At 40.8% G+C, this 24122-nt stretch overlaps 1 protein-coding gene across 2 annotated transcripts in view; it reads left to right on the top strand.

Moving 5' to 3' along the window:
• septin7a (septin 7a) overlaps positions 1 to 24122 on the top strand; it is a 38494-nt gene that overhangs the window by 6803 nt on the left and 7569 nt on the right. For both annotated transcript variants that reach the window (XM_034301535.2, XM_034301534.2), the window contains exons 2-8: positions 3017 to 3123; positions 15301 to 15401; positions 15576 to 15710; positions 18868 to 18985; positions 20080 to 20172; positions 20279 to 20375; positions 24003 to 24054. In XM_034301535.2, coding sequence (XP_034157426.2) covers positions 3017 to 3123; positions 15301 to 15401; positions 15576 to 15710; positions 18868 to 18985; positions 20080 to 20172; positions 20279 to 20375; positions 24003 to 24054 — 703 coding nt within the window. The remainder of the gene's footprint in view (positions 1 to 3016; positions 3124 to 15300; positions 15402 to 15575; positions 15711 to 18867; positions 18986 to 20079; positions 20173 to 20278; positions 20376 to 24002; positions 24055 to 24122) is intronic.

Genomic DNA, 24122 nt, shown 5'->3' with positions numbered 1-24122 from the left:
GTTGGCTTGAACAGTCCTGATTGAACACACAATGCACTGTTGTGTTTAGTTGTGCTTGATAGTGCAGGATGAGAGTCTCAGACGTGCGACTGTTAAATAAAAACAAGATTTTTTTTTTTTTTTTATCTTGAGTTTTTCTGTACTTTGAAATATATTTTTAAAAAACAGCTGGCGTAAGATAGAGCTATAAGAGCATTAATTCAAGTCTTTTCTTTGTCACGTGCAGAGAGTTATACAGTGTATAATTCTTGCAGTGAAATTCTTCATTACAAGTTCCCGAACTGTGCAAACATTACAACGGCACGGAAGACACGGACTGCAATTATACATATCATAATTATCAGCTATATTTTACTAATCATAATTTGTGATGTACACGACTTCTAGTTTTATGTAAAATTTTTTTTTTTTTTTTTAAATAAGTGTTTGCACATGCACCATTCCAGAGAACATGAACAAGATGAGAGCTGCAGATTGACTCTGATTGGGTGTTTTTTTTTTGTTTGTTTTTTTTTAATAAATGTACAGCCAACTCTCATGGTGACTGTATTTTGTAGAACATGGTGGTGCGTGGTTGTTTTGCCTTTTAGGGCAGTGGACATGAACATGTCACTAAGAGGTTTGGCACACACCCCGGAGTGGACATAATCAGTGACGTAAAACTCTCCAGTACATCAGCAACGCCACGAGTTGAGTCGCTCAGCACCACAGGCGTGTTTGGACATCTGCTAGCATCATTTCTCAGCTTTTCTCCTCTTAAGCTTCACCCGCAGTCCTTTATTTTAGTCACTGACATTTTCTCTATATATGACGGATATTAAAGTATAGCTTTATCTTTTTGTGTAATGCTCCTTTAGTCAGTGCGACTGACTCTTCAGCTCCTCGCTCTCAGATCAGCCTGAAAAAAGTGCTAATTCCTAATTCAGACTGGCGTTTTTAAGACACCCGTATTTCACCCCAGTGTTTTCACAAGATCACAGCCCCTGTTTGCTGAAACCCTAATAAGATGTTCGACATTTCATCTCCGGACAACTGAACAGATTTCCGAAGAGCGTGTGTGTGTGTGTGTGTGTGTGTGTGTGTGTGTGTGTGTGTGTGTGTGTGTGTGTGTGTGTGTGTGTGTGTGTGTGTGTGTGTGTGTGTGTGTGTGTGTGTGTGTGTGTGTGTGTGTGTGTGAGAGTGCAATGTTGCTCTGCCCTTCTGAAAAATATTTATGATGTGAAAGCGTGTGAGTGCTCTTTGTGTACAGGCTTCTCTCTGCCCGACTCCTCGGCCCGTCCTCAGCGCCGGCTGGCAGCAGTCAGGCACTTGGTAAAGGTCAGGAGAGGAAGGTTTGCTCTGTGCCAGCGTGCGCCTGCTCTCCTCACACTGCCTGCTTTGTTTCAGTCAGATGCAGCTTTAGACGACACACTGCTGCTGGATGCCACGCCGTATTGTGCGCAAGGTTGCCGAGGAGCTCAAACATTAAACATTAGCGCCATTAGGTCTGAAGAGTGGCTACTACAGTTTTATCGTTATCGGGCAAGATCGTGATTGTAGGTGATCTATTCGTGTTTAAAATTCAGTCTGATTCATTTTCAGCTAGTTAAACATGCAATATCATCTTAAAATATCTTAAATCTTATGCTACAGCACTGTTACATTCTCAATACTGATTGGTCAGGAGGTGTTGATTAATTGTCTGTGTACCACAGCGCGGTTGAGTTCTCCAGTCTGTTTGGTCAGAAGCTGTGTATTAAAAGTTTCAAAGTCTCACAGCTCGGGAAAAAGTGCTCAGGACAGAGGAGTGTATTCGCTTTCTGGTTTGTCAGTAAAATGACAAGCTGTATTTTTTTTGAGAGAGAGAGAGAGAGAGAGAGAGAGAGAGAGATGTTGTTGAAGAATGAGTGTTTATCGCAGCTATAATGTGGGTGATAACAGGTACTAACTTGTCTCATGGACGGTCCACAACATTAAATCTAACTACAAACCTTTAAAATGTGTGACATGTCGATAAGGAAACAAATCTATCTGAGGTCAGTGTGTCCACGATGTTATGTTATACTTTCTTTTATAATGAGTTGTCTTTCTTTCTGTTCTTTTCCACATCCTCCTTTCCTTCAGCTCACTAAATAGACCAAAGCAGCCATATAAATTCTCATGACCTTCTATAATTCAGTGTAGAAACTTATGAAAACACCAGTGCATGGGATAATGTCCCTGCCATAAAGTCAGATTACTGATTAATAAATTCATATGCTCCATACACTCATCTGTATAAATTGTTTGAGTTGAAACTGAAATCCTGAAGTGCTGAAGTCTGTGTTTAAGTATGTTTCGTGAGTTAGAGGACGAGAGTATATAAAAACGGCAGAAGAGTTTAGAGTCCAGACAGACAACTAGACTAGAGTTGAAATGTTGTTTATGGTGTGTATTTCGAGTTTTACGGCTTGTAACTATATTCTCTCTCTCTTATTACCATAATTTCTGTAAAGTTCACTCGATCTCTAATTTGATGTTAATGTCCAAACATACGATTCCTCTTTTCGGTAGAAGTGTAAATGTTTAGGTTATTGTATAATTTAGAAAAAGAATATTTTAAACACTTAAACACTGTAAATGTGATTTATTTTTTTAAATGTTCCTGTTTTAAATAAGTACTGCTAAACTTGCTAAAAAGCTAGTTAGCTATATGTTCGAAAGGCAAACTTTCCGTATAAACTCATGCACATATCTCAAAGCTCTGAATTTCAGTCCTAGCTGTTTCTGTGCTTTATCTGCCAAGTTCTGATTTACTGGATTCGTCCCATCATAATTCATTTACGCAAAAAAAATCTCATGGCTACAGAGTCTCACATCTACAGGAAATGAATCTTTTGCTTTCTAACGCGAGCGCAGGTTTGCAGAAGGAAACGCCTCATGCCGCTGGGAGAGCGCAGAGCAGTTTGCGTCACACAATTCAACTGTATCTCATTCAGGCATCGAGAATAGCGAGACCCAGCTGATAAGTTTGTCTTTCTCTGTCTCTATCTTGCAGGAGAATCAGGCCTGGGGAAGTCGACGCTCATCAACTCGCTGTTCCTCACAGATCTGTACTCTGCAGAGTATCCTGGACCTTCTCACAGAATCAAGAAGACTGTACAGGTAAGGGCGTGTCCTGTACACAGGTCACACCGTCACGCTGTCTTACAGCCAGGCACACGTACACAACTATATTATAAACTTCCCACATTAACCGTAACAAAGCATTCTGCAGAGCCGCCATTTCAGCAACATTTGAACTGAGAATTTCTCAATTCTACGCAAATTAAGTACCACGTGTTTAGGCGACTAATCCAAACGATCATGTAAAATGGAGCACGTGCAGGTCCGACGTTTCTTCACTTCCCCACTCACACGTTCAGTTCCTACCTGCAGTTATTTTCTGTTTACTGTTTGACGCACAAAAATGGAAGAACAGAATCTTTATTTATTACAGGATCCGATATCTGATCCACAATTGTTTACTGGTGTCTGTGCCATCTCTACTTATAGTTTATAAGTTGCAGAGATCGTTGATGCATGTGGTGAGAGTATGTAGCTAGTTCTAGCTTGCTTTGCTAGTCTGCTAACGAAGCTAGCACAAAGCCGATCTCTGATCTGTGGTTAACTAGTTAGCTTTAGAAAATATCGTACTATTAAAAAAAAAAAACGGACAGTGCACACCCAGAAGCGATTGTTGGTCGCTACACACCCACCGGAGATAACCTAGAGAGATCCACTGAATGAAAATCACAGCCTTTTTAAGATTTTCAGACTGCACCTATTACCTAACCTATAATGTATTATGTTCCCGTAACATCGTCTTGTCAGAGGAGATGAGACACATCCCTAATCTCCTTTTTTTTTTTTTTTTTTTTTGGAAGCAATCCTTCTTTTCTTTTTTTTTTTTCTTTCATTCAAGACATAGTATATACCGCCCCCCCCCCCCCCCCCCCCCTTCTCTCTCTCTCTCTCTCTCTCTCTCTCTCTCTCTCTCTCTCTCTCTCTCTCTCTGTGTGTGTGTGTGTGTGTGTGTGTGTGTGTGTGTGTGTGTGTGTGTGTGTGTGTGTATAACCTGAATGAAAGTATGAGGTTTCACATCCAAATCCATCACAAATCCAGCTGTCAACACAGCCGTAAAGCTGCTGATCTCTCACACACAAACACATACACACACATGTGCGCACACACACACACACACACACACACACACGCACGCACGCAAAAGCACAGCTATCATGCACAGAGATTTCAGTGCAGGAAATCTGGCAAGCACCCTGATCTATTAATGTTTTTTTGGGGGGAAACTCCCTTAATATAAATGTTTTTCAATGAGATATGTGCTGATAGTAAATTTTTACATCATGTTAATTTGCTTAACATTTCATCATGAGGTTTATAAGGAAACGAACACAACTGTGGGATTGTTTCTGTCCGAGCAATAAAAATGTAAAAGACGTTTCCACTTTTGTCGTCACTCAACACGCTGGGATTAACTGTGCGAAGCAGTGATGGTGCGTTTACAGGAATTATTTTACAAGACCAGGAAAGCGCTAAAAATTCTCCTGAAATTCAAGAAAATATATATTTATAAATCTCTAAACAGTGATACACACGTCGTCTAGCTTGTCAAAGCGTTCACCGTCCTCTCGCTCGCCCACAATTTCAATCACAGAGGTGCCAATCCTTTAACAACATAATTACTGCTCTTGCAATACAACCACACACACACATACACACACACACACAGAAGCCTGAAATAGCCTGCCGTTGTGGAGTGTGTGTCAGTGCCAGGCCGCAGTGTGGGTGGTTAGCGAATGCCATTCCCAAAAGCGCGCCTCTCTCCCACACTTCACCGCCTCCACACAGCCTGCTTTACGCATTCGCTTCCAGCAGAGACGCACTGCAGCAAACCGGCATCTCAACACAGCAACCTGCAAATCATACACACTCCCCTGCACACACACACACACCTCCCCGAGGCAGCAGTAGCCTTCTTGTCTTCGTTTAGCAACGCTCTCTAACCTCAGAGACTCAAAACCCGGCTTCACTATGTGACCAATGTATCGGATTTCCTGGAAAATAAGACGCTATATTTTGCTCTGTGACCGCGAAGCTACATATGAGGTCATTTTTGCATCAGACTAATTGTAATTTGTTCATTTTTTTTTTCTTTTCTAGTAGGTGTACAACTGCAGCAGTTACAGCAGTTTGCAACACCATGTCGTGAATTGACATCACCTGTAGCTAAGCGCTAACATAACTTTGACAGAGCTGGCATGAATTAGTCGCAGATGCCTTGTTTGTAGAATCCAAATCACTGTAAAAGCTTCAGCTCACAACACTGAACTACAGCAACACTAATGGGACAAAAACGCACCTAGCGATGCTACATTTACATCATTTGGCTGGTGATTTTATCCAAAGTGACTTACTCTTACAGCAGCAGCTTGGTGATGCTGGGACTCGAACTTACGACCTTCCGGTCACTACCCCAATGCCTTAACTCACTGATCTTCCAGTGTCTGTTATTGGGACTGAACCTACATTCACACTACCCGCTCATATCACTTGTAGTTTGTCTCTTATGGGTGTGTAGTGTTGCTTGTGGCTGTGCAGTTTTTTCTTATTCATATGAGAAGTAATAGTAGCCATACACTCACCCACCATTTCATTAGGAACGCCTGTACTGCTCGTTCACGCATCATTATTCGATCAGCCAATCACGTGGCAGCAGCGCAATACATGAAATCATGCAGATACAGGTCAAGAGCTTCAGATCTTCACATCAAACATCAGAACGGGGCAAATGTGATCTCTGACATGATTATGGTTGTTGGTGGCTGTTTCAGAAAATCCTCCTGAGCGTTTCACACACAACAGAATGACCTTTACACAGAATGATGTGAAAAACAAAACACATCCACTGAGCGGCAGCTGTTCATGAGAGAGATCAGCACAGAGGGGACAGACTGGTCTTCTGAAGAGAAGGCTTCTGTACCTCAAATAAGCACTCGTTACAACCGTGGTGAGCTGAAAAGCATCTCAGAACACGTCATACTATGAGGCAGATCACATCGGGTTCCACTCCAGTCAGCCAAGAACAGGAATCTGAAGCGACAGTGAGCACAGGCACCGAGAAACTGGACAGATGGAGACTGGAAAAAAGACCGGGCGATGGTTGGATAATGCGCTACATGCTAGCTTTGAGGGTTGGAAAGCCACGCCCCTTTTACTAGAATATAGCATGGAGGGAGGAGGAGATCCGCACCGTTTCTAAAGAATAGTACACTAGTAATAAATGCTGTTCTTGTAGTATCTCTTCAGTAAATCTCAGACAAACTGTGTAGTAAAGCTCGTTAGACCAAAGTGGGCAGGTTTTTGCTTTTGTTTTTGTTTTTATTGGTTAGTGCTGTGCTATTGCGGCGTACTGAATCATCCTGAACACGTTATTTATTCTCAGGGAACATGCCTCAGCACTTCAGCTCCTCTCTCTTTAAGGCTGCACACCAACGACACACTGAGACTCAATTTAGTGAAATCAATTTAGCGAAAATTAGTGAGGATGTCAATGACATTAATAATTCGCATGATCCTTAGAGGTCTTCCAAATAACTGAAATAAAGCTGAAATGATTTATATGAATTCTATCTATAGGACAAGGTAAGAACTTCACTGATGCTGAGGAAGTTGCAGAATAGTATTCGGACAGGAGTGACAGTATTTGAACAATAACGTGAGAGGAAGTGCTGCTATGTTTGGTTTGAGTGCTGATTATCTTTCAGCAGCGCCAAGAAAAATAGTTTTGTTATGAAGCCTTTAGCTAACAAAAGTGTTGCCAAGCAACGCTTCCCAACCGCAGACTTGCTTATATCAGTGAGAGTCGTTCCTCTCTCCCTCTCTCCCTCTCTCTCTCTCTCTCTCTCTCTCGCTCTCTCATAATCCTTATATAACATCCATTTACGATTTCATTCTGATGCGCTTTTCATTATTGTATTTGTGAATTTTGTGTCATTAGCGCTCACTGTACACATGAAGCAGAGAGATGTACAGTACAGTGCACTGGATATTCAAATGCCTCTTGTATATATAATAGTAATATTACACAACTGGAAACGTTGGAAAATGTTTCTGTAGCTTTCTGAGCTCCCAAGCTTTGAATAGGATGAGATTTTTTTTTGAGAAAAAAAAGTCAGCGATTGGAAAAATTCTCATTCTGCATCTGTTCTATCTCATCACTTAAAGTTGGTCAGAAGGTGTTGATTAATTTTCTATAATTGTTACTCCGTTACTTCTATAAATGCTACTCCCTTATCGTTTCTATAGTAACGACTTGCGCAGGGACTCGAACGGCAGACGCTGCACATAAGCAGTTTGAAAACGTGTAATCGTTGATATGGTGATCTTTTCTGTGCAATGTTAATTTAGCATTTTTGGAAGGAGTCTCCAGTGTTAGTGCTTTGTAACAGTCAAAGGTAAAGCTCTGACTTAGTTTTCCACCACAGGAAAGACTTCAGGATGTGGCGCTTTGCGGTTTCTCAGTAAACGTGACGAACCGGGTTTTTTTTTTTTTTTTTTTTTTTTTTTTAAAGCTTAGAGAGAGTGTTTCATTCCTCACATAACACTGGACACTGCTTTTATTCTCCCTTGCTGTAGCAGCCTAAACTACTTGTGTCTACTTGTGGTCAAAGGCCAGGTGAGTACTGAGCCCAAAAACCACTGCTTCCTGAGCTCACACACACACGCGCACACACACACACACACACGTACGTTCTATATCATTATCATTTCAAAAGACTTGTTTGTCTCGCACAGTGACGAAAGAGGAATCAAGTATGATTATTGTTATTATGTCATTGTGCATGAATTTCAGGCTGTAAGACAGCCAGGTAGGCGGTTTATGGGCTCGGCTACACACACACACACACACACACACACACACACACTCCAGTCTGAGTCACTGTGCAGCTATGGCTGAATTTCAGTTCTTCTTGCTGACAGGTGTGGCATTATGAAACAGCAGGTGAATGTTAGTCTTACTCCATCTCGAAACATTAACAAACAGACCGTACCGAAATGTAGCTGTAAAAGGATAAAAAGTACATTGTTTCATTCTTTAATGAATAGAAAATTGTGATGCTGTTATTGTAAAATAATCGACTGTGAGCGGTAGCTGTAACTCTGCTTCACTCCACCGCACTGTCGTTGATTATTTTCCTGTAACAGCACACCGCTGAGTGTTTTATTCCTTATATGTACATGTAGTAACTCAGCACTCTAGACTAATGTTTCCCCCCTCAGGCCACTGAAGCTTTTCAGATGAACAGAGGAAGTCCTAGGAGGAAACACTACTAGCTGTGTCAGTCTTGCGGTTTGTCGTGCTTTGATGCCACACAGTAAATATGTCAAACGTGATTTTCTGTTTCTCGTATCGCAGTCCTCCTTCCTAGGACGTTTATCGACAGACAGCCAGAGGCTGGGCATGAATAAAAATCAGTTCTTCTGGTTTCCCAGCATAGTTTGCTAATAGTGTAGCCTGATGTGCTGCATGTCTGCACACGTGCTCTTCCTCCACACCTCAGTGTGATGAAGCCACACACACACACACACACACACACAGTCATATTTCACTTGAGTCAGACTGGGGAAATCTCGTCCTGTCTCCAGTTCACAGTTTAATGTTGTAGCTGCGGTTATAAGAAATTCCTCCCAGGCTTTAGATTGATGTAATAACACATCTCGGAATGTAGACTCACAGTTAATTGCTTAAAACTTCCCATAATACTGGATTTGTAAAATTACTACACGTCTTAACTGTAGCTGAATCACCAGCACTGTTTATCGTGTTTTTAAATATTTTCCGGCGAACAGATTTATGGGATCATTCCACTTATGACTTCAGACCGTGTTGAAGCTCAAATGCTGTCTACTTAAGCAGGTGGCGACATTTTTGACGTGTCTGTGGTGTGGTATATGTAAGGAATAAACACTTAAGGGCATTGTGTTATAGGAAAATAATTAGCGAAGGGGAGGTGCGATGACGCGGAGTAACTGTTAGCAGTCTGTAGGACCAGGGTCTGGTCTCAAGGTGTTTCCTGTGTTAGCTAGGACTTGGTCTTGGGCATTGGTCTCGCTAAATATTGTCTTGGTCACGACCGAGAGTTTGTCTTTTCTTTTCACATTTATCCATTTATAGTTAATTTTACATTAGTAACTTATTAGAACAAGTGCATTAATATATTATAGTAATAAACCTGTGATTTAAATTACAGCAAGAAAAACTAATCAACACCTTCTGACCAATCACAGCGCAGTGGTGTAAAGTGGTATGTTGTATAACATCATTTAGCTGAGGTACAAGATAGCATTGTGATAATGCTTTTGTGCTGTAGGACAGTGTGCAGTGTGTCATGATGGAGTCGCACAACACACACACACATACACATACACACACTCACAGATCCCCTCTAATCCTTTAAATACCCAGGATGGATCTGTGTTATCCACCCCAATTTGTTACCTAGCCTTGTTGCCAGCTTTTTTTTTTTTTTTTTTTTTTTTTTTTTTTTTTTTTGTAGTAAACCCTTGAAGGTGTTTACCTGCACAGAGGTGTGGCACTTTCTCTTTCTTCAGACAGCTGTTAAATGAGGCTCAGGAGGAAGTGTCGTGGTTGTTTTTTGTTTTTTTTTTTTTGTTTTTTTTTTTTTTTTTTTTTGTCGTCGGTCTGCTGTGTAAAAAAACTGGATCATTAGCCGCACCATCATGTATTCAGATATGACCGAAATTTTTGCAATACAAATGTTCATTGTTCAGTGTCTATACACAGCGTAATAACAGCCTGCACATCGTCCAATACCTGATTTGATTATTTTAATCCTGAATGTGTTCCTGCACAAAGGATGGATATTAGCTGCTTTGCCGCATGTAGTACAGCAAAGTTTTTGCTGCCTGGGAATACACACTATATGGCCAAAAGTATGTGGAGACCTGATCATCACACCCATTTGTGTTCTTTTCCCAAACTGTTGTCACAAAGTTGGAAGTGCACAATTGTCTAGAATGTCTTTGTATGCTGTAGAATTACAATTTCCCTTCACTGGAACTAAGAGGCCCAAACCTGTTCCAGCATGACAATGCCCCTGTGCACAAAGCGAGCTCCATGAAGACATGGTGTGTGAAGGTTGGAGTGGAAGAACTCGAGTGTCCTGCACAGAGCCCTGACCTCAACCCCACTGAACACCTTTGGGATGAACTGGAACACCGACTGAACCCCAGACCTCCTCACCAACATCAGCACCTGATCTCACTAATGCTCTTGTAGCTGAATGAACACAAATCCCCACAGCCACGCTCCAAACTCTACTTCCACAGACCACTGATTTCCAAATACAACACTGATTGCCGTCTTTTTGTTCAGCTCATCAGTGTTGATGTTTTTTAATGGCAGTCATGCAAACAGCTTCATTTGCTTGAGTTGTTTTCATGCTAAAGAAATGACCTCACCCCGGTCATCACAGGAACTTCGGCGCCAATACAACACGTTTCAGATTCTGCCAGCGATAAAGCGTAGAATGGTTCAAGACTCTGCATCGGTGCCAGCACCTACAGAGACCTCATAACATACAAGCTAATTTTTCCGAGGAAGGAAGAACGTGACGAAGCACAACAGCAGTGAACAGCAGCCAGCTTCACACCTTCATCATGATGAATTAATTACAACTACTCCTGCTGCGTGTTTTAGAGGCAGGTGGTGCGTCTGGCTGTTGGTTAGGTTTGAAGACACGTGAACAGCTCCCGCAGTTTTCACACTACCAAAAATAAAGCTACGTGCTTTGAGTGAGCCGTTTGGTGAAGTACAAGTGAGTGGCTGTACCTCCTTTAGTGCTCTGAGTGAAAGCTGAACCCTGGGAATGCAGATTAAACATATGAGAGTCACTACAGAGTTACAGAGTTAATGCCTTTCTTCATGGTCTTTTGGGGGCGTGGCTTGACTACCTGTCTGAGGTTCTGCTAAGAAATGTTATGGTTACTGTATACTTTATAAATAGTACTGTGCTACTTTGGCTGGAATATTTATGGGTCCAAGCACAAAGTTGTTTTCATTACGATTGTTCTTCAATCCTTGTGGGTGGAGTTTAATTTACTCAAACAGCTATAACACACAATGGATTGCAGATGTCCTCACAGTTTTATCCTGAACATTCACTGCAACTTTTGTGTGAATCCATGCAAAGGTTGGGGCGTGGTTATTTGTATATGATGACAGTGTTAAGTTCAGTAGAATGATCAAGCTGATATTTGGTGTACTGTGTCATTGTGTAAGTGGATTCCTGGTTTATATAAAAAATACAGCCACCATCAGTCACTCGGCTTACAGCGGGCTACCTTCACAAAACATGAACAGTATGTTTATCTTTATTGTTCTATGTAATTTGGCAGGAACTGCCCACCAGATGGACTATTTGCGAAAGGTGCTTGGACCCCGCAGATCGCGCTTACAGCTATATTTTAATTATGACTTTATTTCTTGAGCTTTAAATGGAATTATTTTAAAAAAATATTGCCTATGCAGTAATGTTCTGTCGCTTATGTAAACTGTGTACGCAAGGCATATTTTGTTTTTCAAAGCAACAGTAAAGCTAACTAGTCTCCTTGCCCATTATTATCTCCACTAGAAACTCCGCCTTACTAGCAGTTCTAACTTTTCTTACATTTTCTGTAATCTGAGTTGAATGAAGTTCTGTGGGAACTAAACAAGGGGACAAGGAAACGTATCCTGATATGTCTAATAGCTTGTAAAATGATATCGTGGCATAATTTATCACAGAAATGTTATTATATTATCATATGAAATGGACTGAGACATCATCATGCATCATGCAGGAAGTTCTCACACCAGCCTTTTGGATTTGACTCGTCACTGCTTTGTAACTAATCTGATGAAACAGTTCTTACAGAAAGTGACTGAGATGAGTTGAGGTTTCAGGTGTGACAGGTTTACAGCACTGTCACAGTTTAATGTACACTGCATGCTGTGTGTTGTAGAAGGTCACAGAAAGAATGCTAGAAGAGTCGTAAAGTTGAGCTCTGATTGATCGAGGGTCATACACTCTGTCCAATCAAAGTGCCGAACCCTTCTGTCAGCACCAGGTGTGTGTGTGTGTGTGTGTGTGTGTGTGTGTGTGTGTGTGTGTGTGTGTGTGCGCGTGTGCACGTGTGCACGTGTGCGCGCACATGCATCGTCACGCCTAGCTCTAAATACTTTCACCAAATGACCATGTAGATTCATTGGCCTGTTGTTTTTTTTTCCCCTGATCTCTGCTGCTGTTTTTTTGTCTCGCTCAGTGGCTTGTGTTTTATTGGAGTTAGTTCTGGGAACAACAACAGCCAGCTTGAAAACGACACCTAGTGAGCGAGGAAAGTGTGGAAAACAATCCTTATTGTTATCTCAGATTACAACCTCCCTCGTTTAGTGAGAATGGCGTTGTTTTTGCAAACGCCCCAAAGGCACAGCTCCAGATTGTAAACTGCTCCCAGATTGATATTTTACCCTGCAGATGTCATCAGTGTGAGCTAGCAAATGGCCCGGGCACATTACAACATATTGCAAACAGAAATTGCTGGTAAAAAGCAAGCAGAATGTAAATCACCCAAAAATACAAAAATGGTAATGTGAGGGGAAAAAAGAGGAATAATCTGCTTTTCTATGCAAATTCATCTTGAAATATTTTCTACTCAGTAACAGGGTTTTTTTTTTTCTTTTTTTCAGTAAATTAGTGTAATTGCAATTATTTGCCAATATTTTTAAGCTAACTTAGACTTTATTAAATTATCATTTTAAAACAACAGTATGCAACAGCACAATGTTAAAGCATGTATGTTAAAGCAGCAGTTTGAAATTTTACAGCCCTCTGCTAGATGCAAGTGAATTTACAGTGGGGGGCGGAGCTTATATCCTGGTGGGAAAAATGTCAACAGAAAGAACGAACGAGCCAATAACAAGCCAATGCATGGGAAGATGAGTTATGTTTTTTTTTTTTTAATTATATGATTATTATAGCTTTTGAAAGATGTAAACATTACAAACTGCACAATTTAACACACAAAGGCTAACATGCAGTTAGTTAACTATAGTGACACATGACGGAGGGAGTGTCAGGGTGTGGGACGGCCGTGTTTCACAGGAGGCATGAGGGTTAGATGATGTTACGTTTCCTTAAAGATTTAACCAACTTTAACCATTTCAGGACTCTGTGATCTAAATTTTTTTTATGTTAAGGTAACCTAGTCTAAAAAAATGCAGGTGGACACAGAAAGGTTGAGGGACCCTGGAGTGAAATAATGAATTTGTAGCCAGTAATAGATAGAAATAAATCTGTCTGAACATATCCGTCTGAACATACGCCGTGACTAACCGTGAAATTGCGACACTGGGACAACGCAAGTGCAGACATTGGGTAATACGTGACATTGATCTGAAACAGGCATACATAACGCAGTGGCTCGAATAGTTTATTTCTTATCACAGAATGACCGAGTGAGAGTGCTGACCTCAGTCCCAGTGCAGTGCTGTGGTGTGATCTTAAACAGTCTCCTCAACCCAGACATTCCAAAAATATCAGTTTTGTTTAAAGAAATGAGCCAAAATATATCAGTGCGATTATCAGCAAGTTTACCGCCAGTGAATAAGGCTAAAAAAATACATGTTTAAAAAATTTCAACTGTGGTGGAGTCCAGTGCAATTAGTCAACTTTACTGCTTTAACATTGCTGCTTCTAAAAATCTTTTAAAAAAGCAGAACTAATAAACATTAAAGAAGCAGTTTGTCATTTCTTTTTTTCATCTGCTGCCTGTGAGGTGAACTGCAGCTGTAATGAAAAGGCTGACAAATGACCATTTTGCTGTTTTTGCCTTTTATGGAAACTGCACAGAACTAAGCAGCTTCATTCAGGCTCAAACCTCAGCTAATTTCTGGGCCAGAAAAATTTTTTACATATGATGATACTGGAAGGGTCTATTTCAGAAAATACTGCATATCATAGTTTCATCTTTGAAATGATCCGATTATTACAGCAGGTCTGGAAGCATTTTTAAACATTACATATGGCCGCTTTAACCGCAGTGTAGAATCAGGTTGTTTTGCTACAGCGGTCATTACGGCTCGTATTTTATTTCCGGTTTTGGGTTCTGACCGCAGGCTGCTCTGGTGCTGGTCAGTGTTTTTCTTGTTTTAGTTGAGGTTTCACTCGAGTGTGGCCTGGAAGCATTTTGGGAGCAGCTGCTGATTTTAAAACCAATATGACAGGGTTAAGCTTCATTTTAAGCCTACATCGTTTTAAAGGTTGTGTTGCACTTCTAAATGCCAGAATCTCGGTAGGAGAGAGAGCTGTTTCGAGAGCTTATTGATGGAGCTGTAGTTTTTACTTCGTTGCTGCAGTTAAATTTAATGCTGGTTAGTTGTGAATGTTGGCAACAGCGGATCAATGTTCCGTGTAGTACACACCGTGGCTGTATTTGGGTCATACACAGCAGCAGCGCTCCAAATCCAGTGTGCCTGAAGGTGTGATGAGCATCTGAGTAAATGTGCATGACTTCCCCAGAGACACACTGTAATCACACGCAGAGCAAACGCAGAGCAAACGCCCAACCCTGCAGGCTCTGACGTTCATGCCAGGACACAAACAAGACTCGGGTCTGTTTTCTCATCACAAGTTTTGGCTCTCATGCCGACTGCATTCTCTCTGTGTGAGGTGGAAGACAGGAATAGGAGCAAGACAGCTTCCACATTTTACCCTTCACTTTCTTTTTATACTTTATGCTTTCATATATAAAGCCCAAAACATTAACTGTGTACATATGCACACACATCCACACACATCGTCACATTGCACAGTTTAACAGTTTATAGTTACATTTAATGGTATGGAACGTCAGAGAGACAAGTTAGTTCCTGTTCTCATTTACATTATAGCAGCGATAAACAGTCATTCCCTCACCAGCCTCTCTGTCTATAAATCTCTCTCTCAAAACACAAAACCTGTCATATTCCTGAGAAACCGGAAAGCGTAAACTCCTCTGTTGACTTTCCTGAGCTGGGAACCTGTGACTGTTTCAAAGCACTTACAGCCAAGACCCCTTCCTTAAATATTAAATAAATGTCTCCTTAAAAAGAAAGGTATAATATCAGCGATTATAGGTTTTACTTAAACAACATGTTTTTTGAAATCTGTTTATTATTAGTCTGAAGTCATGCTGGTGGTTTTATTCTGAACGAAGATGCCTCCTGCTGTCTGTGTTCAGGTGGAACAGTCCAAGGTGCTGGTAAAAGAGGGGGGAGTGCAGCTGCTGCTCACCATCGTGGACACACCGGGATTCGGAGATGCCGTAGACAACAGCAACTGGTAAGCACTCAGCATGTCGTAATGTCTTCAATTTGAGACAATGACCTTTGTAAAAAGCGCTATACAAATAAAAATGAATTGAATTGAATTGATTTAACAGTGGAGAGCTAGCTACACCAACTAGCTACAGCTTATATAAGTTTATTTCTTTTCTTTTTTTTTTTTTTGCTTCAGCTGGCAGCCGGTGACCGATCACATCGACAGTAAGTTTGAGGATTACCTCAACGCAGAGTCGCGTGTCAACAGACGGCAGATGCCTGATAATAGAGTGCACTGCTGCTTGTACTTCATCGCCCCCTCTGGACACGGGTGAGTACTGCATCATACACGTACACGCACACACACACACACACACACACACACATTTTTACTGATTGGAGTTTCCATCACCTTAGATAAATGCTGCTCTGCTTGCAGCTATACATAACCTTTTATTTGGACAGAAAAACATTTTGCCAAAGCTGATGAGCAGAGTTGAGAGGACTGAGCGAGCCCCAGTGTTAAGTGTCCAGTTCTTATTAGTAACAATGCATCAATACCAATATTTTCAGAACGAGTAAATGTTTTTTGATACTTGTCGATTACGATACTGACACTGAAATGAGTTTTAGGTTTAAGATGTTACAGCATTCAAACAGTATCTTTAATAGAGATCACAAGGACCTGAGGAAATTTGAATGTACAGAGGAATTTATTTTTTTCTCTGACCATTTTGCCCCGCCCACTCAAATTTATGATAATTTGCATAATATGCAAAGTGAGCTAGTCCTAGGATTTTTGCCCTATTTTCACAGGACAGGTGTCAAAGTACTCGTCGCAATCTGAATCTCAGTAATTATCAAAAATGTTGAGATTTGTAAACAACATGGCCGCCACATGCCAGATAGTGGGGCGGAGCTTGGAGCAAGAGCTGAGTACTGGGGCAATATTTTTGTGAAGGGTGCTTAGACCCCTCAGATTGTGTTTAATTATTATTATTATTATTATTATTATATGCTTTTTATGATCTGTGAATTGTTCAGTCGTGGTTCTGAACATATTGAGGGTCAGTGCAGATAAAATCTTAAAGGAAGGAAGACAATTCCACCTTCAATGAGCTCTGTAGATCCAGGAAGAGGCAGGAAAAGCGTTAGTGTAATCGTTCCTGTGTGTGTGAGTGTGTGTCCAGGAACACAGAGAAAAAGGAAAAACATGTGTAATTGTTCCGGCCTCTGTTTGTGTATGTGTGACCCGAGTGCTATTTTGGCGTGTGTTCAGTGCTGGCTCAGTGTGTGTCTTATTTCAGCCGGACACACACAGCTGAACACACACAGGCCTCATCTGTGCCAGCTGAAACAAAGGAAGAATTCACTCATGTGCCTTAAACTGTTGATTACTGAAGGCGCAGATGATCAGTGAGCAGGTTCCTTATGTCCTCATCTGCACCGTCCTCTGTAGCGTGGACAACACACGGCAGCACGGGGAGAGCTAGAAGTGTGTGTGTGTGTGTGTGTGTGTGTGTGTGTGTGTGTGTTTGTGTGTGTGTTGCTTAGAGAAAGGAATCCTACTACTTCCTGAGGAAGAATTTCCACTCTAAACATGCGACTATGAATAAATGCCAGGAGCCTTTCAGCACAAAGTCAGTACTTTTTGCTTTCTGTATGGCCATCCACTCTTAATGATCTCTTTTGACCACTCTTAACATGATATTTGCATTGAACTGGTTTTTGTGATGCTTTTTCTTCTCCATCCTTTGGGGTGAAAAGAGATTTAGTTAGAAAAGAGTGGTGCAATCGTAAATTCATTAAGTAGTGCTTCAGCACAGTGAATGCTTCAGTGCACTTCCCCAGAGGAGTGAAAGTATGTGGCCTGGGACAACTCCTAACATGAGCAAATTATGACAGTTATATTTATATATATATATATATATATATATATATATATATATATATATATATATATATATATATATATATGTGTACAAATAACTATGTACATACACATATATAGTGTTTGTGTGTGGGCGTATATGTATATATGTAGTTCCTCATCTCAGATTCTACCATTTTTAATTCCCCAAAAAGAGGAGAAAATCACATTATAGTTCCATTAAAATGCCTCTACATTTATAATCTAATCTCCTTATGGAAAAACTGGTGGCATTAGTGCCAAATTGTAATCAGAAATGAGTTTCACTTTATCTTTAACTTTTGAGTAGCTATATTTTTTAATTAGCTTTACTAACTTTTGATTGTCTATATCTACATGCCTACATCTGCAGGACTCTAAATTCCTGCTGGATTTACAAAAGTTCCAGAAAGACAGATTTTCTTCGTACTCGAGTGCTTGCGTTCATCCCTAACATGCAAAGCGCGTTCCTGACACAGGCTCTGCGCAGACGGATCGGCCTGTCCTCCGTTTATACAGCAGCAATTCTTTTGTTATAACTGAATGATTAGTTTTAGTTGTCTTAAGTTATGGGTTTTTGTTGGCTCACATTCTTTATTTTTTATATTGTTTAATTAATGGCAATAATATAAAATACCTGTTTTTCACAAAATGTTCTCGATGGTATTCTTCGTCCCTGACCTAGCGAACTAGCATGAGGATGTGTTTTTGATAGAGACTGTAAAGCTCTTCTATAAGTCTCTCTGAATAATGGCATCTGTTAAACACTGTAAACATAATAAAAATAAGTCAATTAACTTCGACAGTATAATCCATATATAAAAGTGCAGTAATCCATGCTAGTGAAATGATTTGAAGTCGATAAGGTCGAGGTTTACATTAATTAGTCTTCATAAGCGTAAATGTACACACACTCAGGAGCACGAGTAGGATGCGAACGTTTTTTTCTGAATTTACAGGCTTTTCATGAATACCAAGTTTCTTGTGTAAACGCATGTATGAACGATTATAAATCAGACCTAATGTCTTGAACCCAAGGACATCTTGCAAGCTAGAACGGAGAAACACTGGTATATTCAGCTAGTTGGCTAGATAAGCGATATAATATTTCTTGATAAGGGAACAAAGAGTCTGTAGTAAATGAGGTGTTGGGATTAAAAGAGGGAAGAGTCGCAGTTTACAGTTACAGCATTACTGCGCAGGATACATGAACCAACTGGAGCTCATTATATTCAAATGTACATTTAAAACACAAAAACAGGAAGTGGTTAATGAATGAGACGAACATCAGCAGCAGCCGAACGAGTCGTTTGTCCACTGGGTATCAGTGAATAAAGAGCTGACACACACCTACATCCGTGTGTCCTGAGGGGCTCGGCTAATGACCTGTCCACCGCTGGTTACAGGCTCCTGGCTCAATTTACACAGAGGATCAGATCTTTACAGACCCGCCCCTGCGTCATGCACCGCAGCGGGACTTCAGCCAGAATCGAAAACCGTGAAGTGACCCACTGACGCAATCGATACGTCTCTCTGTGTCTCACACTCTGAAAGTATTTGCCCTGTCTTCCTGTTTCAGACTGAAGCCACTGGACATCGAGTTCATGAAGCGGTTACATGAAAAAGTGAACATCATCCCGCTCATCGCCAAAGCCGACACACTGACTCCAGAGGAGTGCCAGCAGTTCAAGAAGCAGGTTTGTGTGCGCACCACATGTGGCCAGATGTGAGAGAAGTAATATTTTTCATAAATTCAGTATAAAAGTTTTCCATCGATTCACTCAGAAAAAACCCTCAAAATTGTACTGCTACATAATTTATCTCCATATCGTATCATAGTGTCCAATCATAGTCTAATCTGAATTCTTCAGCTGACATGAAATAATAAAAACAATACTCTTCTTATTTTAATAAAACATCATTTAAACGGAAGATAAATCCATTTTGTATGAAATCAATCATCACTTCTGTACGTTCTGATCACGACAATCTGACTAGTTTAGCGTCTGATCGACGGTCACACACTTAGATTAGACTATGATTGGACACTATGATACGATATGGAGATAAATTATGTAGCAGTGCAGTTTTGAGTGTTTTTTTTTTTTTTTTTTTTTTTTTTTTTTTTTTTTTTCTTCCCCGATTGATTCGATGAAAAACTTTTATACAGAATTTTCCAATAACATTTTTAAAGAATGAATCTTCACACCTTTTCAGTGATGCACTATTTTAATTTCTTGGACAACTTGATTTTATTTATTTGTTTGTTTGTTTGTTTGTTTGTTTGTTTTGTTCAGAATATACTAAACCACCAAGACTGAATTAGGGCAGGAACAAGAAGTTGTTTACCAAAAAAATTACCAATTTTATGTTATCTATTTGCATTACATCTTTGGCCCATGCTGTGGAGAAATCTAGTTAAAAAGCGACCAGCGTTAGTCGTTCGTTCTGTGGCACGAAGTGGAATGACACCAAACATTTTGTCCAACTGGAAAAAAATGTATTTGAGTCACTGAGGTTTTTATTAGCTGACACAAATTATTTAATGTCTTGTTATGCCTCTTTCTTTGAGGTGATTAAGCTGAGTTTACGCAGTGATTAGCGGGACAGGCCACATTGCTGGATTACAGTAGATACCTCACTAGACTTATGTCTGCACACAGTTTGCACACAGTATTTGCACTAATACACAGACGTGCAGAGAACGGGTGACTAACGTGCAGAAACGCACAGATTTCACCCTACTGCAGTGCCTTATCTCTCTGTTCACTCATCCTGACACTGTGCACAGATAATGCGAGAAATCCAGGAGCACAAAATCAAAATCTACGAGTTTCCCGAAACGGACGACGAAGAGGAGAACAAGCTAGTGAAGAAGATTAAGGTTTGTGTTTGCTCACCACACAGATCAATCTTGCACTCGAGTTTTAATTTTATTTACACACCGGAGTTGGAAATGACGCGCGTGCTGTAATGCGATCTCCTCTCAGGATCGGCTGCCGCTGGCCGTCGTCGGCAGTAACACCATCATCGAGGTGAACGGGAAGCGCGTGAGAGGGAGGCAGTACCCGTGGGGTGTGGCTGAAGGTACCACAGAGTCTGGATTTTAATTACACACACACACACACACACACACACACACACACACACCGTTTGTCTCTGTGACACCATTATCTATAAAATACATATCAAACAAAAACATTCACTTGCATTCCTGATCACTGGTCCCTCTCAATCTGATTAAAAATAAACTGAGAATGATTTAATGATGCACCGTTTTTCAAGATGGTGTGTGCAGCAGTTAGAGCGTGTGTGCGTGTGTGTGTGTGACGGAGAGTGTGTGTTGGAAGAGTGTGTGTGCGAGTGTAGGAGGATGGTAGTGAAAGCTAACAGATCCCACAGCAGCAGGATGTGAGAAGATTTGCGTGCCTCACACACACAGGAAGCTCGTGTACAGCTGTGTGAACGAGCGTTATAACACTTTGACCTGCTCACAGACGCTTCATAAAGACGTTATATGCAACACGCTGCGCTGTTAAAGGGAGCGAGCGAACGAGTCTGCTCGTGGTAACACCATCTGACACCTGGTGGATGTTTTACTCGTCTTTGGAGCTCTCAAACGTTTGCAAGGATTTTAAATTACACCACAGGTTTATAGAATAAACAGTAACACAGTGGTTAGAAAGACAATGTGAAAAAAACCCATGCTTTATTAATTATTGTTTATGAATTAAAAGACTGGACTGGTTTTATTTATTTAGGATTTTATTTGATATTGAAAAGCAGCCAATTCAGAATAAACTTTGGATGGATGATGATGATGATGATGATGATGTGAGGTGAAACTCATTGACTTTGGCTAAGCTACGGTTTTCAGAGAGAGAGTGCAAATGGTCACGCGTTGGATGATTATTACTGTTATATGTAATTATTTGTATTATTATAATAATTATTTTTAATTATTAATTATTATAAGAAGATTATTATTTATTCAAACACCCAATCAGATCCCGTTTAGCCTTTTACCTTTCAGAGTTCAACCAATGAGATGAACTGTTGCATGATGTTGTATGAAGCATTTCAGCCAACCGTATCTTTTAAACTGCAGGGCAGCATAACACACTCGGAGTAAAGCGCTATCAGCCCTCTTCCTCATACATGAGCTCACAGACACTACAATTGGCTAGTGTCGCTGTGATTGACAGGGGAGAGAGAGTACGCCCCTCCCACCCAGAGAGCACACCCAGTTTGACTCTCTTGGTTCCCGGTCATGGAGGGCTGTGGTGGCATTGGGGTTCAAACTTGGGATCTCCGGATGATGGTGGGAACGCCACTCAAGAGCGAAGCGTCTCGGATTGTAAAGGCATGCAGGGGAAAAAAAAAAATCTTCATTTTGCAGCACCAAGACATTTACCATGATACTGGGCTAAAATAGTGCACGTGACGTGATCTCTGTGAAACTGATCGTTTGTGAGGCGGTGATACGTTGACGAGGATGGTCCTACATCTTTTTGTCTTAAATTGCAACACGTTTGTGCAAAACTGAATCCATGGAACAGTTTTTAGAGTTGCAGCCAATCCACAGTGAGCATGTCTTGATGTAATGCGGTGACCAAAGAACAAAAATGACACTCTTGTGATTACTATTTAGTCAATTTTTTTATTCCTCATTTGTAGAAATAACCTGGAAGATATGTAGAGCATGACAAAAAAATGCATTAAACAAAAGTGTATTAATTTGTTAAGAAAACCCGTTTGGAAAACAGACTTTTGGTCCAGAATGCTTGATTGTGTTGGGATGCGCCTCCTGTCAGTCATTTTATAGACACGCTACTCTACGGGCCACCGTAGAACCATTGGGGCGCAGCTTCATGAACATGGGCAGGAATCATTCAAACGTCAAATCCATCTAACCGTTAGAGAACTAATCTTTGGGAGGTAAAAAGTCTAATCTTACCTGATGCACCTTTAAAATATCTAACTTACTATTCATAATTAATAATCAAATATTTAAAAACATATTTGACTCGTTCTTAGTTTTGATTTCAGGTCTTTAATAACGATTGGGATGTGGTTCGAACACTTTGATTGATGGATGAGGTGGAATTTAATTTCCATATTATTAATTTTGTATTATTTTCTGGTCATGGCGGTTATTTTCAGCACAGGGTGAAAGGTTGATTCGGTTGGTGGTCGAATTTATCGAGCTGTAGTTGGGTTTGGATTCAGAAACTGGTGCTGTGGGTCGGGTCGGGATCAGACAGAACATTTACGGGTTTAGACAGGTGGTGTTTAATTTTTCAATCTGTCTGCGCTTTCATACTTTTGGGGTTGGGATTGTGCTGCCAGGTTTCTGTTCCAGTAACCGCTCTTAGTACCGGGGCAGAATACATGTCATGGCTGATTGTGCCTCCCGTATCCGAGCCAAGCTGAGAGACGAAACACTTTAGCTGATGCAGTTCTTAACTGTAGCACTCACTGGCTTACAAATCCATCTCTGAGGAATCGCTTATCGGTACTACTGCCTGCATCCTTATGCATGTTTTCATCACTCCCTCAGGTCTATATAAACATTTCAGCAATGATACACCAGACGTGTGTGTGTGTGTGTGTGTGTGTGCGTGTGTGTGTGTGTGTGTGCGCGTGTGCGTGTGTGTGGAATTGGCCTTGAATGACTGAGATGGTTTTGACAGGAGGCATGTGGGTGGGGAAACGACGAGGTGGTTTTGGCCACTAGTCAACTATCCTACGCATTCAGGCACACTCTGACAGAAGTTTTGGTGATTTCTTCTGCCATCTTCTGGATCTGGAGTGTACTGCAATGAAACACACCACTGCCTCTCAAGCCCTGATTTACACCTTCATTCATGTTAACATGCCTGTAACTGAGATGTGAAGTCAGGTGTAAGGCGTAAAAGAAAGCTGTACTGTGTGATCACATCTGACAGTCAGTCAGTTAAACTCACTCCAGATTGTACGCCACATTTGCATCATGTCTTGCATGTTTTATTTGTTTGTTTGTTTGTTTTTGCTCCCTCTAACTGACGAATCCCAGCTCCTGCTCTATGATTGGCTAGTAGTTGCCACTCACAGGCAGTCCACCGTTTAGACCAGGGGTATTCAGCTAAAATTTGTGAAGAAATGAAAGGAAATTCCTTACTTCTAAAGATCATGACTGAATTGCGACAACAAATGTGTTACAGTTTAATCCTTAAGTAGTAGCGATTAGTTTATAGCTATAAATAAGGCAGTTTCACGTGGTGATGTTTCATAGTGGTGCTTCACATTACTGTTTTTGACTAGATGAATAGATTCAACAAAAGAGACGTGTTTTGACACGAGGAGAACAAACACACATTTCTCAGTCCGTTTTGTTTTCGTTGTCAATGATGTAAGTTCACCAGAGATGGTAACTTCGAAGCTAGTACGAAGCCAAGCACATAACATTTAAATCAAACCAGTGATTTTCACATTGATTAACCCCCCAAGTACTCGGTTAGGTTTTGTGAAACACTTTCCCTGGGTTCACATCTGGAGCATGTTCTGCCAGTTCACATAGCTGTTCTCATTACTCACATTACAAACAGTATTATTGATTCAATATTCTTGCTTAAACATTCAAGGCTACATTGATAACGTTTTCTATAATTAAAGACGCAACTCCACTTAAAGCCGCACTTAAAGCCATACCATTCTGATGCTTGTGTTTTTCAGTTGAGAACGGAGAGCACTGTGACTTCACGATCTTACGAAACATGCTTATCAGGTACGTTACCACTGAACCAGCTGCTCACATCTGGAGTGGCTTCGTCATTCATTTTGAGAAATCCTGCG

Source organism: Pangasianodon hypophthalmus, chromosome 29 (genome assembly GCF_027358585.1).
Source record: "Pangasianodon hypophthalmus isolate fPanHyp1 chromosome 29, fPanHyp1.pri, whole genome shotgun sequence".
NCBI lineage: Eukaryota > Metazoa > Chordata > Actinopteri > Siluriformes > Pangasiidae > Pangasianodon > Pangasianodon hypophthalmus.
The sequence above is the reverse complement of the archived record's forward strand: the minus strand, read 5'-3'. Positions and strand labels throughout refer to the sequence as shown.